Below are 12,486 nucleotides of genomic sequence, written 5' to 3' on the forward strand. Positions count from 1 at the left end.
TAGTGTGAACTGCAAGGATCCTTTTTTTTTAATTCATACCACACAGCATAAAGAATTCAGTGTCCCTGTTTTGCTCATCCTTATGCTTGAATCAGTTTTGCTGCACCTGGACAGAGCAAGAACGTGTACACAATTGTGCCAAATAAGATCCATTTACATCTTTTCAACATACTAACCAGAGATCTAGCTAAGAGGAATTGTAGTGTATGGTGGAATGGCTAAGAAATAAAAGTGTAACTAGCATGCCATGCCAAGTGTAGGGGAAGGCACTATTTCTACTACTGCCTTTATTTATTTCTTCTCCTAGATACTTAACAATAATGTTAAGTTGCCTTATTATTTACTTTCAGATGTTGCAGGATCCCTTATACCTCCCCAATATCTCAATGGGTTTGGCAGCATCTTTTCAAGGAGCTTAGTTTCATGCATTTTTTAAAAGACCCAAACACAGAAAGGGAAGATTGGGGGACAACACACACCCCTGGGAGAATTTAAGTAGCTTTTCAAACTCTTCTAAGTGCTCTGTCCAAAATTAATCATCTTTGAACAGTGGATCAAAACTTGAATGCAAGAGTTAACATTTAACCAGGTACCACAACATGATTTAAGAAATGTAACTGCTGAAGGACAAATGAACTAAGGATGTTAAATTGCAGTGATCTGGCTAATGGCGTAGTCCATACATAAGGCGGTAAGGGCCGCTCTGCAGAGGTAGCTCCAAGAGCTGCCTTGAGCCAGGATTGAGCAGTCCATGCCTCCTGACAGCGTTGGGAGCCACCTGCCGTACAGCTCTGCATTTTAAATGCAGCCACTGGGCTCTTACTACATTTAAACTGCGGAGGTGCAGCATCCCTGACCATTGCAAGCCGGAACTGCTCGGTCCCAGCTTGCGCTGAGTCCAGCAGCCCCGTCCACCGTGAACAGGGGCTGCTGCCAGAACAGACCGTGCATGAGGCCAGCTCAGGCCGCTGCATCTGTGAGGGGCCCCAGCTCCCCACTGGGACCCCCGCAGACAGGGGCTGCTGCTGGAGCACCCTCCCCTACCCCCCCGGTGCCTCAGATAGCTTTTAAGCCAGCTCCCCCCAGCACTGGCTCCTGTTCCCCCCACATTGCTGCCTCTCAGATGCAACAATGGGGGGAAGTGAGTGGTCGATACTCCAGTTGACTACCGGAAAAGCTTATGCTCATCCGATTGTCGACGACTCGCTAACACCCCTAAAATGAACATTAAATCTCTCTGATAAATTAAAACAAAAGTGGCTTAACCCCTCTCCCCCAAACCATTTGACTGTATCAAAAAAACTCAACTGCCACATCAATGGAGGTGTTAAAGGTAACAACATCGGAAGCAGTGCCCTATGCATGCACAGACCTTTCGGCCATACTCATACATATAACACTCCCAAGTACCATGGCCCACAGCTTGTACGTTGATTCTCCAGAGCTTAGGAGGTAACAAGGCAAGCAAAGATTGAGTCAAGGGAAAAAGTGTTTGCTGCCAACATCTTATGGGAAGCAGGTCTGTTGGCCTGTTCTTTAAACAACAAAAGCAACAGTACTGGTAACCAGCTGGAGACTGCCTTAGTATGTAAATCTTAAACAAGATCTGCAACCCCTGTCTAAATAACCTCTCCCCTGAAGGCAGGAGAAAGGACTGCAGATTTCATCGGTCAGTAGCACTCACTTCCATACATGCCCGGGGGATAAATAGAAGAGCTACACAGGGCCAACCCTAGGGAGGCTTGGGGCCTGGGGCAACACCCCCCCCACTGCCCCAGGTGCCAGGCCCAGATCAACTCCCCCACTCCCACTCCACCCTTTCCCAAGCCCCACCCTATTTCTGCTCCACCCCTTTGTTCCCAAGCAATGCAAGTCAGGGATTTCTGGGGGGGCTGGCAGCATAGGTCAGCCCCTTCTTCCCCCCCACTCGACACTCACTGTGGCAGGAGCCCAGCCCGCTGTGCTCTGCTTCCCCATGGCAGCAAGAAGAGAGTGCCCTGGCATGGTGGGTGAAGCAGAGAGCAGTGGGCTGTAGGGGGCAGAGCAGGCTGCTGGTCACTGCAACCCTCACTGCTGCAGTGAGAGAGGGGAGCTGACCTCTGCTGCCACCCTGCGCCAGGCCCCCAAGCCACATTCCCTCTAGGGTACGTGTGGGAGAAGGTTAGTCCCAGCCACCTCCTTGGCAGAGCTGTGCAGCATGTGACAAGGCACGGTTAGCTGGTGGCGGGCTTCGTGGGGGAGTGGGACTCCGCCAGGCTGCTATCTACTGTCCCCAACTCTGCAGCGCTGGACTTGAGGCCAGGGTGGCTGTCTGGCTGCTTCCGGGATGGGCTACACAGTGTGTGGCTGCCCTAGCTGGGGCTGTGGTGCAGCTGTTCCTGGGGCCCCCTGCATCTCTCTTCCCACTTCACTGGGCTCTCTTCAGTCCCCTGTGCCCCCCTCCCCCTGGCTCCCCACGTGACAGCCTTACCCACAATCCTCCACTCTCTCCAACCCTGGGCACCCGCAGCAGCTTCCCTCTGCCCCAGACACAGACTGGCAGCCAGCTCCACGGGGAGCAGCCTGAGGCAGCCCTTGCCCTGCACACAGGCTACCCTGGGAGCAGTGCTCCTGGGGGGGGGGGGCAGGTCTCACCTCCCCACGAGATGGGAGGGGGATGTCTGGGAGCAGGGCTCAGGGTCCTAGCAAAGGGAGACTGGGCTGGGTCTTGGTGCTGGGAGAGTTTCTCGGGGAGCAGCACCACTGGTGGGTGCCACACATCCAAACAAGCGCACAGGACCTCAATATTGGTACACAAGACAAAATTCACTCTGCTCATAAATGGAAAATCTTCGAGGGAACATTGCTCCCAACTTTTCCTACTGGTCCCATTCATAGGACGGTTGAAGCAGCCACCATGGGGCTTCCCCAAAACATGAGGCCTGGGCATTGCCCCAAACTGTGCTATGGAAGGACAGCTCTGGAGATACAATCAAAGCAGGCTGGCAGAAATCCAGGTGCTAACCTGCCTTTGGCAATCTTCAAAATTCACAGTGGCCTGTTTTTACTGGACAGCAGCTGAAGTGGTGACTCAAATAGCTGTGCCTATCTGCACCAGTTCCCGACTCTTAGGAAGAGCACTGGCATAGCAACCATGAGGAAGCCTCAGCAGTGGCAAGCCCAGTGAAGACACCACTGGGCTGCTAACAGGGCTACATGGGATACAGAAGCCCTCACGTTTATATATACTGGGGGCTGTAAGCCACTAGTTGACTATCCGATAAGCATAACCTTAGAGAATCGACTAGTGATGGGACTCCACGGAAGGCAGGGGAGGTAGAGGCACAGTGGGAAGCGGCGCGAGCGGGGACCGAAGCCGTCTCCACTCCTGCCACTTCGGCAGTGATTCTGCTTTGGAAATGTACAAGAGCCCAGCTGGGGCCCTTGTACATTTCAAAGGCTGAGGCACTGCAGGGAGCATGGGGCCAGTGGGAGTTTCCCACTGACCCTGCACTCCCTGCGGGGCTTCCGCTTTTGAACTGCGGCAAGGACCCCTCTCCCAATCTCCTTCTGACTGCAGCGTGCGGCAGGCCGGGTTCTAGCCTCTGCAGCAGGGGAGGCGCAGGGGTGTCTGCCTGCCCCTTGTGGGCACTGCGAGGTGCAGGTAGTGTCATGTGAATGCGGCACTCTGGGAAACTGCAGCCTGCCGGGGTAGTGAAAGCAATAGCGTGGGGGCCGCTGTCCTGACATCTTCCGTGTGGTCCCGCCTGCGCTGCTCACCACCCCAGCCCTGCCCACAGAGCCAGGGCCCCCCCATCCACCCACCAGGAGCAGAAGGGAAGGAGCAGACAGGTCGGTGCGGCAGCTCCCTGGGTGGCTCGGGGGTGCTCCGGCAGCTGTGGTGACTGTAGCCGCTGTGGGGGGAGGGGTGACGTGACTCTTCACAGGCACAGCTGGATTCTGAGTGATCAGGCACCGTGCTTCTGCTCCCCAAGAACCTGACAGCAGGGGAGCCCCCAAGAGCCCATAGCTGGCACATAAGCCCAGCCGGGAGTTCCGGTCCTAGCGCCTGTCTGCAGGCTGCTGTCCCGAGCACCATACCCTCCTCCCCGCCCCAGGGCTCTCACAGCTGCGATGTGGGGTCTGGCGGCTACTGGACCATGTTTCTAGCATTGAAAGCCCTGTGGGGTGGGGGTGGAGGAAGGGGAGTAGGGGCTTGGTTTAAAATAGCAACTCCAAATGGCGAGGGGAAGCAGCAAGGGCTCAAGTTGGGAGAGGGAAGAGGCAGCAGGACGCAGAGTGACATGAATGAGCCTTGCCTCTCCCCAGCTTGCGCTGCTCCCCCCCCCCATCTTCTCCCCACCCCCAGCAACATGGCTGAGAGAGCAGGGCAAGCCGAGGCTATGTTGCTCTGCTTCCCCTGCCAATAATGGTGAGCGTGCAAGGCTCTTCCCCATTACTTCCCTCAGATGCCTGGGGACCCTGGCCCTGGCCAACTGCTGGCTAATCCCTTTCCCCTCCTGCCAATGGCATTTACGGGGCACATGCCCCCTCAAACCCCCCAGACATCACCATCTGCTTAGACCCTCACATCTGGTCTCTCCCCATGAAGTCTAGTCTTTTGTGGGCTTTTACCCTATGTCATACAGATTTCATAGGGAGACCAGAGTTTCTCCAGTTGGCAGTCCTGACCCAAAAAGGAGCTGCACAAGGCTTGCAAGATTATTTTAGGCATTGTGTCTGCTGGTGGCAGCTCTGTCTTCAGACCTAGGCTCACGGCCAACAGCCACTGTGGGCCACCAGGAGCAGCAGCAATGCAGAAGCAAAGGCAGGAGTGCCACATGCTACAACCACCTTGCTATCATCCCCACAACTCCTTTTTCGGTACGACACCTACAACTAAAACAGTGTAAAATTACAGATTTTAAATATCTGTAATAATGAAATTTATGATTTTCCAAATCCTGTGACTGAGAAATTGACCAAAATGGACTGTGAATTTGGTAGAGCCCCAGTCACACCCAATGAAAACCACAAAACATTGTACCACGGTCAATGGTTCTCACCAACAAGCCACCACAATATTCCTTCTGAAGCTACCACTTCCCAAAAAACAAAACCATCTTCGGGGACTCAAAACACCAGTTTCATGGTTATTATTATAGAAGGTTCTTGTCTTTAATTTTATCAATCAGATTATTCATTATTGTAACTCCGGAGCTCTCAAATTATAGGCTTGGGGCCCATAATGACCACAAATATACCCACATTGCAGCTTGGCTTAAAATACCAACAGGATTCCAGTTGTCCTGTCAGCAGGCTTTGAGCAGTGCAGTGGGTCTTACCAAAGAGAAGTGGTTTCAAGCTGAGAGTTTTCATGAAATGGACTTTGTTAGGGACCAGCTCCACCTTTTGCTTATGGCCAACCTGGAGGACAAAACAACAGGAATTAACTTACCACACTACAGGCAGAACATTTTAGTACTTTTCCCCTATGTGCACCCAACTATTACTATACCAAAAAAAAGTGCCTCTGCTATTTTTGAACTGCATCGACAGAGCTAGCAGGCAGCCAGTCTCTCCAGAGTTGGTGTGCTCCTGCATCCAGATGCCCCAGTGCCAGGCACCTCATCCCTGACGCTGGGCCACTAGAGCTTTTCTAAGTTCAGCTCGACAGGTTACATGTTCCGCTCTGCTGAGGCGGGACGCGTGACGGGCCCCACGCAGTGCCAGGATCCAGGGAACCCCAAGTGGGCAGAACCCAAGAGCAGGGGCGGGAGCCCATCACGGGGATGTCAGAGCTGCCCGCGGCCCTCGCAAAGTCTCCTCTCAGCACAGTTCGGGGTGTTATGCCGAGCCGGGCCGGGCTGCACGCCGGGCACACTGCAGAACCGAGCCGGGCCGAGCCGGGCCGGGCCACACGCCGGGCCGGGCCACATGCCGGGCCAACTGCAGAACCGAGCCGGGCCAACTGCAGAACCGGGCCGGGCCAACTGCAGAACCGGGCCGGGCTGCACGCCGGGCACACTGCAGAACCGAGCCGGGCCGAGCCGGGCCGGGCCACACGCCGGGCCAACTGCAGAACCGAGCCGGGCCGGGCCACACGCCGGGCCGGGCCACACGCCGGGCCAACTGCAGAACCGAGCCGGGCCAACTGCAGAACCGGGCCGGGCTGCACGCCGGGCCAACTGCAGAACCGAGCCGGGCCGAGCCGGGCCGGGCCACACGCCGGGCCAACTGCAGAACCGGGCCGGGCCGCACGCCCCGCACACTGCAGCGCCCGTCACGCCTCCCCGAGCCCCACGCGCCGCGGCGCTGCTTGCCTTGATGCCCTCGCGGCGGGGCAGGGCGGCGCCGGGCGCGGCGGGGGGGGCGGGGCCGGGGGCGCGGGGGGGCGGCGCGGGGCCCGGCCCGTCGCCCGCGCTGAGGTGCACGAAGAGCAGCAGCCCCAGCACGTTGAGCACGTAGAGGTGCGCGAACACCATGAGCACCACGAAGTAGGGGCGCGAGCAGACCTGCCGGGGCCGCCCCCCCGGGGGCCCGGGCAGCGGGGGCCCCTCGGCCCGCGCCGCCGCCGCCGCCATCCCGCAGAGCGCCCACACCGTCGCCACGGCAACCGCCCGGGGGCCCGGCGCGCTGTCGTCATCACGCACGCGGATGCGAGGGGAAACGGGCGTCCCGGCATAGGCCAATCACGCTGAAGAGACTGGTACCACGTGACCGCTCAGGGGCGGGGCTGGACGAATAGAAAGAGGGGGAGGGTCCAGCGGCGCAGCCATCTTTGCTGAGGGCAGCCTGGCTGGAGGCCCGCCGCGAAGACGGGAAGGCAGCGGCCATCTTTGCTGAGGGCAGCGTGAGGGGGCCTCTTGCCCGCCCCAGGGAGCGAAGTGGGTGGAACCGGGTCCCCGCTCCAGGGCGCCTCGTGCTGGGGCCCCTCCTCGCCCTCACAGCTGCGGGGACCATGCGGCCTGAGACAAAAGGAGGGACAGGGTAGCCCCGCCCCTGCAGGTAGTACTCCCGGGTCAACATGGACACATGACCGGAAGTAGAGTGCCATGTGACCCTCTAAGAACTCCTCCCCCCCAGCCTCTACCCACCTGCCCTGCCTGGCGCCTAGCCCTGGCCCTGTCACCACCCTCTGTCCATTCACCCGATTTACTCCAGCTTTGCTCTACCTCTCCTTTCCACCCCTCCCCCCCCAGCATCACCCTGTCCCTCCCTTCTTCCACCCCCTCCTCCTGCCCATCTCCTCATTCTCTCTCTGGGGCACGTCTCCCCCCCCCCCCCCGGCCTTGGTGCCTTCCCTTTTCTTCTCTTGGCCTGCCCACAGTACAAGCCTCTTCCCCTTAGTTCTCCCTCTGCCCCTTCCAACTTCTGCCTGCCCGTTTCTGGGGGGCTGGAGCGCTATGTTTAGTACTGCCGCCCCAGTCCCCACAGGCAGCCCTGGCTCCAGCTGGAGTCAAGCAGCAGCCACGTGAGGCACGTTCCAGCAGGAGCAGCCTAACCGTAACTGGTCTGGTGCGGCTGCCACTTAACTCTAGCTGGAACAAGGGGCAATCCTAAAAATAGCACCACGGGCAGCCCCAGCTCCAGCTGGAGGCAAGCAGCAGCCACACACAGCACAATCTTGGACCCACCGGCACCCACCCCCTACAGTAGCTGCTGTACAAAGAGCAAGCAGCTGCCTGGGGATGGAGGCAGCAGAGGTGTCCTGCAGGGGGAGAAAGGGAGGGAGGGGGCTGTGCGTGGGCTGGCAGGGAGTTGCCGGGCAGCAGTGCACACTGCATTGGAGTGGAGCTCGGAGCATACTCCAGCCTTCGACCCAAACCGGAAACCATGCGCCACCAGAAGAGGCCCTGGCTGCCGCTGACAAAGCACCCAGGAAGCCATCTACATCCTGGGGGAGGGGACTAGTGTCTGTGAGGCTGTCCCAGCGGAGGAAGGAAATGGTGGTGCCATTTCTAGCTGGATTTAGCAGGGCTTTCTGGGACATCTTCCTACTTGATGGGGCACCAGGACAGAGCATTTAAATTTGGGACAGTCCTGGAAAAAACAGGACATATAGTCAGTGTAGTTACAACCCCCGTCCACACCCCGCTGCTCAGCAGGTCCCAAAGTCCAGCTGAGCGGAGGGGCTGCCCCCCAAGGCGGACCGAACAAAGACCCTGCACACACCTTTTAAAATGATAAAGTCACAACTTTATTCAAACAAACCGCTCCACCGCTGGGGCCTGTCTCCCGGGCACTTTCCCGCCGCTGCCCAGAGCGAAAAGTGGTGGCAGTGTCTCGGAGAAGGCCTCTTCCCCAGAGCAAGGCAGCCCAGAACCAACGACACTCTCCATTATACTAAAGCTCCCACAGCAGCCACAGCTACCAGAAACCCTGGAGCTCCACCCCGCCGAGCAGCACCAAGGGAGAAAAGTATCAGAGGGGTAGCCGTGTTAGTCTGAATCTGCAAAAGCGACGAGGAGTCCTGTGGCACCTTATAGACTAACTGAAGTGTTGGAGCATGTCATGCATCTGACGAAGTGGGTCTTTGCCCACGAAAGCTTCTGCTCCAACACTTCAGTTAGTCTATAAGGTGCCACAGGACTCCTCGTCGCTAAGGGAGAAAAGGAGGCCCTAGAACAAGTCTCCTTTAAAAATCAAGTTCTATCAATCACCTGCTTAAAGTCTAACAGTGCATGTGAGACAGCACAGAACCCTCCTGCTGCTCCTGTCCCCACTGGTGCAGGGAGCAATTCACCTGGGGAGCAGCAGTCATGCAGTTTATATTGTCAATAGAAAACTTTGTACTGCCTGAGAAGCCTGATGACGGTTAGGAAGCGGAGTCAGCCAGTGCATTCGCACGAGCAATGCTGAAATAAAGAGCATCAGATGCCAGGCTAGAGAGAGGGCAGGCAGACCTAGGAAGAGCAAGCAGCTGCAAAAAGAGGGAGGGGCAAACACTGTGAGACTGCCCCATGGCTATTCCAAGATGAAGTCTGTACCTCTTTAGAGCCAATAACCTGAGATTCTACTTCTATTCTCAGGCCACCTCATTGGTGGCTCATTGAAAGGGGCCATGTTCACTTAACAGAAATGACCATTTTACCTTTGATCTCAAGAACACTAGTTTCTTTCCTATCAGGCCCCCTGCTCTCAAACAGCAGTATCTTACTCTTCAGATGTCAGAGCAAGCAGGAAATGGGGTACATCAGATCCCTCCAGTTTTAACTGTTCCTATGCTACCACTGCACAAATGTTGCCTTGCTGGGGCTCATGCTGCAAAGACACGGCCCTGCCTTGTTTTCCCCAGAGAATAGAAGCAGGATCTGTTCATGGGAAACCAGCAAATTCACAGGCTCCTTCCTAGGAGAGTTTTGGAGAACCAGCGCCCTGCTGACAAAGCCTGAGTTCTGTCTCATTCCAAGGAGAGCAGACTTTCAAAGCAGTCTGCATTCGTACAGATCGCTAAACTGCTCATCACCAAGGTGTCTGGGCAGTGCAGACAGTCAGTTTTTAGGGCCATTGGGTGATTGGGTCCTGCCATCTCATCTACCCTGCTCCAGGAATGAGGATTTTAAAACACTCCTTGCTTAAGCAGAATAGGATTACCCTTGCCTAGAGCTGAATGCTCATGCAATAGAAATGAGCAGGGAGGAGAGGGTACCATCCGGAGCAAAGCCCTGAGTATTTTAGATTAGAAAAGGTCTCTCTCTATACCTTTCTAGCAAACACATCAAATTTCATTTGAAAGCAGCTCGCTGAACTAGCATTCCAATTCGTAGCCTACATCTTTAAAGCACTGCGTATTAACCCTGCTCTGTGCTGACCAAGCTCTGTCCGCAGGACTAGTCGATATGATGATGATATAATCCCTCTAAAACGGATACCCGGCCCTTTTCTCCCACCTTAACCTGATTAAAACCTACATACCCTGTTCTGGGCGCTAGAGTCAAACGGTGCACGTGTCTCATATAAACACAAGAATCACGCCCGCAGCAGAGTTAGTTTACTTTGTCAAGCAGGAATTAGGAAGAGTCCTAATCAGCGTTCTGTCCTGTCAATTCCAAAAAGGTGAAAATAAGAATATCCTAGTAAGGAATGTGTCATGGCAGCATTCCTCATGAAAATGGCATGGAAGGGAATTCCCTAATTCCCCTAGAATTGGGGAATTCCTCAGATCGGACAATCCGCTACTCCATTTGTGCCTACATATAGCAGATTCCAAGTGCAGCTGCATGTACAAGTCCAGGCGTTACACAGGCATGCATGCCTGGTACATCCACAGGAGCGAGGTGCTGCATGTAAGCACCTGGCTTGGAAGTGAACCCCTCATGCAGAAGAATTGGGGAGGCCACTTCTAAAAAAAACTGTTTATTTTACATTAAACACGCTCGTACAAAAGCTCTGAGAGTTCCGGATAATCAGACTTGTAATAATAACCCTCCAGCAGCTTGTACACTAACAGAGGCAAGTGAACTCTACCAGTCAGTTTTCAGTCTGGCTTGATGCAGGCTAAGAGCAGTACAAGGTCAGCTTTCACACTTCTTTTAGAGTGCCCTCTACACTGCCAAGATGTGTCAGGGATCACATGAAGCATTTCTGGTCCCCCCTTGACTTGCAATGGGGTGTGGTCTTGCCTGGGTAAATGGGACCAAAGCAGTTTGATCATGTTACACACCAGGTATGACTGATCATTACAAAGATGCACACAGGAAAGTAACATGGCTTATTTCACTCCACTTAAGATCAAGCCTATTTAACACGGTTAGAACAACTGTTCTACCGTCTCCCCAGACACTGCCATTTTGGCAGCATAGGAAACCCCTAAAAACCAACTGAAGCAAAAATCCACATGGAAGACCTTAAATTCACCAACTGCAAAGACTGAATGATCTCGAGGCATTTCTCCGACATCACCTGATCTGTCCTCTCCCACCTCCATTTGCTTTGGTTCATGCAGCACACTACTGCTGAAAGAGGAGATGCCACCACTGATACTGTAAGGCTCAAACACAGCAGCAGCGCCCCTGAGTTCCAGCCCCTGGCCAGTGCTACAAAGCGCATGTTAGAGGCAAGGGAAATCTAGCTGGGTTATTTCATAACCCTCAGTGCATAAGAGGATTTTGGGGCAGAAGCCCATTACATTTACAAGCAGATTATTAAGGAAAAACACTCCACTGCCAATTTGTTTTTAAAAAGGGTTGTGTGTTATTCTAGGGTCTGTCTGTATAATTGTACAACTGTTGGAAATTACATACCTTGTAATGATCTAATACTATTAACAGCCATTCAGAAAACCTCCCTCAAAAGCCATCTGGGGTAGGAGGAAGATGTCAGTCTTCACTCCCCCTCCAGCCCAGCAGAAATAAAAGCAGAAAGATAAGGAACAGAAAGGGACTAAGATGGGGCGTTTGCACGTCTCTGGTTTGCAAGGGGAGCGGATGGTTTTGTCCTGGGCCAGCTTCTCCCACAGGCAGTGCTCATCTCTCACGATGCAGCCACCGTCACCTTGCTTGCTGCTCTCACCCCTGCACCGCACCACCTCCTTCCACTTTATGTGTCATGGAAGTCTTTAAGCAAGGTCCGCCTCCTCTGTTCCGCTATATGCATTTGATTCTCTAAGTCCTGGAACAAAGAACAGCAGGGCAGAAGCCCGTTAACCTGGACTCCCCGGGGAAAGCGGAGACACGTGTAAAGAAGGGCCTGCTTTACAAGAGACACTGCTTCTCAAGCCAATTCAGGACTGCAGGGACCCTTCTGATTTGACGCTGGCCCTCGGAACCCAATTCTCTTATTTCCCCTCTTGCAGGGTTTCTGATGCTTTCCCCCACCCCCACAAGGCAACCCCCCAAACACACACACGGGTGCCTTCCCCCCAATAAAAGGCTGAATGCATCATCCTTCACAGCCTGGCAGCCCTGGTATAGCCATCCAGGAGTCACTGCTGGAGAGCAGCAAAGTCCCCCCCAAGTAGGAAGCAACAGTGCCACTTTCACAGCACCTGCAGGCCCAGGGAGGAAAGGCCAGACTCGAGCTCATCTGATGGCCTTCACCTGCCTACCAAGCTGGCCTGGGCCTTTTTGTGCAGGCACTAAGCCAGGTGTGAATGGAGATGGGCCAGCAGACATCGGGAACCCGATAACTTACCCCTCTGTCATAGCTGTCTGCTCGCTCCACCTTCCATGAGAGGTTTTCAATTTCAGCCTCCAACTGAGCCTGCTGGTATTCAAACTGATCAACAGGGCAGAGAATTAGAGACACCAATCTCCCCAGGGCAGCTGTATGCTACCAAACAGCGAGGGCGAGACACAGAGCACACACCAACGGCGGTTCCTCTCCGCAACAGGTTTGGTGGAGCAAATCTCGGAACACTTGGGAAGACAATGAGCACTGGAACGCAGCCCGTCCAGTGACTTCAAACCCCAAAGGAAGATGGATTCTTGCACATTGAACTTTTAATTACTGGAGTGTCAGGGAACACCAGCAAAGGAGGAAACTGGAAACACTAACTGGTGTTTG

The 12,486-nt window shown here is 54.7% G+C and overlaps 2 protein-coding genes across 3 annotated transcripts in view; both read right to left on the reverse strand.

The window, feature by feature from the left end:
* P4HTM (prolyl 4-hydroxylase, transmembrane) overlaps positions 1–6,613 on the reverse strand; it is a 33,528-nt gene extending 26,915 nt beyond the window's left edge. The window contains exons 1-2 of one of the 2 annotated variants that reach the window (XM_075938400.1): positions 6,303–6,613; positions 5,325–5,406 (exon numbers count right to left, since the gene is read on the reverse strand). In XM_075938400.1, the coding sequence (XP_075794515.1) occupies positions 5,325–5,406; positions 6,303–6,563 (343 nt within the window). In that variant the 5' untranslated portion in view covers positions 6,564–6,613. The remainder of the gene's footprint in view (positions 1–5,324; positions 5,407–6,302) is intronic. The other variant, XM_075938399.1, reaches the window with a different exon arrangement.
* A 1,542-nt stretch (positions 6,614–8,155) lies between these two features.
* Positions 8,156–12,486, reverse strand: part of ARIH2 (ariadne RBR E3 ubiquitin protein ligase 2) — a 50,311-nt gene continuing 45,980 nt past the window's right edge. Inside the window, exons 14-15 of the mRNA XM_075938397.1 lie at positions 12,115–12,198; positions 8,156–11,592 (exon numbers count right to left, since the gene is read on the reverse strand). Of these exons, the coding sequence (XP_075794512.1) occupies positions 11,521–11,592; positions 12,115–12,198 (156 nt within the window). The 3' untranslated portion in view covers positions 8,156–11,520. The remainder of the gene's footprint in view (positions 11,593–12,114; positions 12,199–12,486) is intronic.

This window comes from Pelodiscus sinensis, chromosome 11, assembly GCF_049634645.1.
Source record: "Pelodiscus sinensis isolate JC-2024 chromosome 11, ASM4963464v1, whole genome shotgun sequence".
NCBI classification, from domain to species: Eukaryota; Metazoa; Chordata; order Testudines; family Trionychidae; genus Pelodiscus; species Pelodiscus sinensis.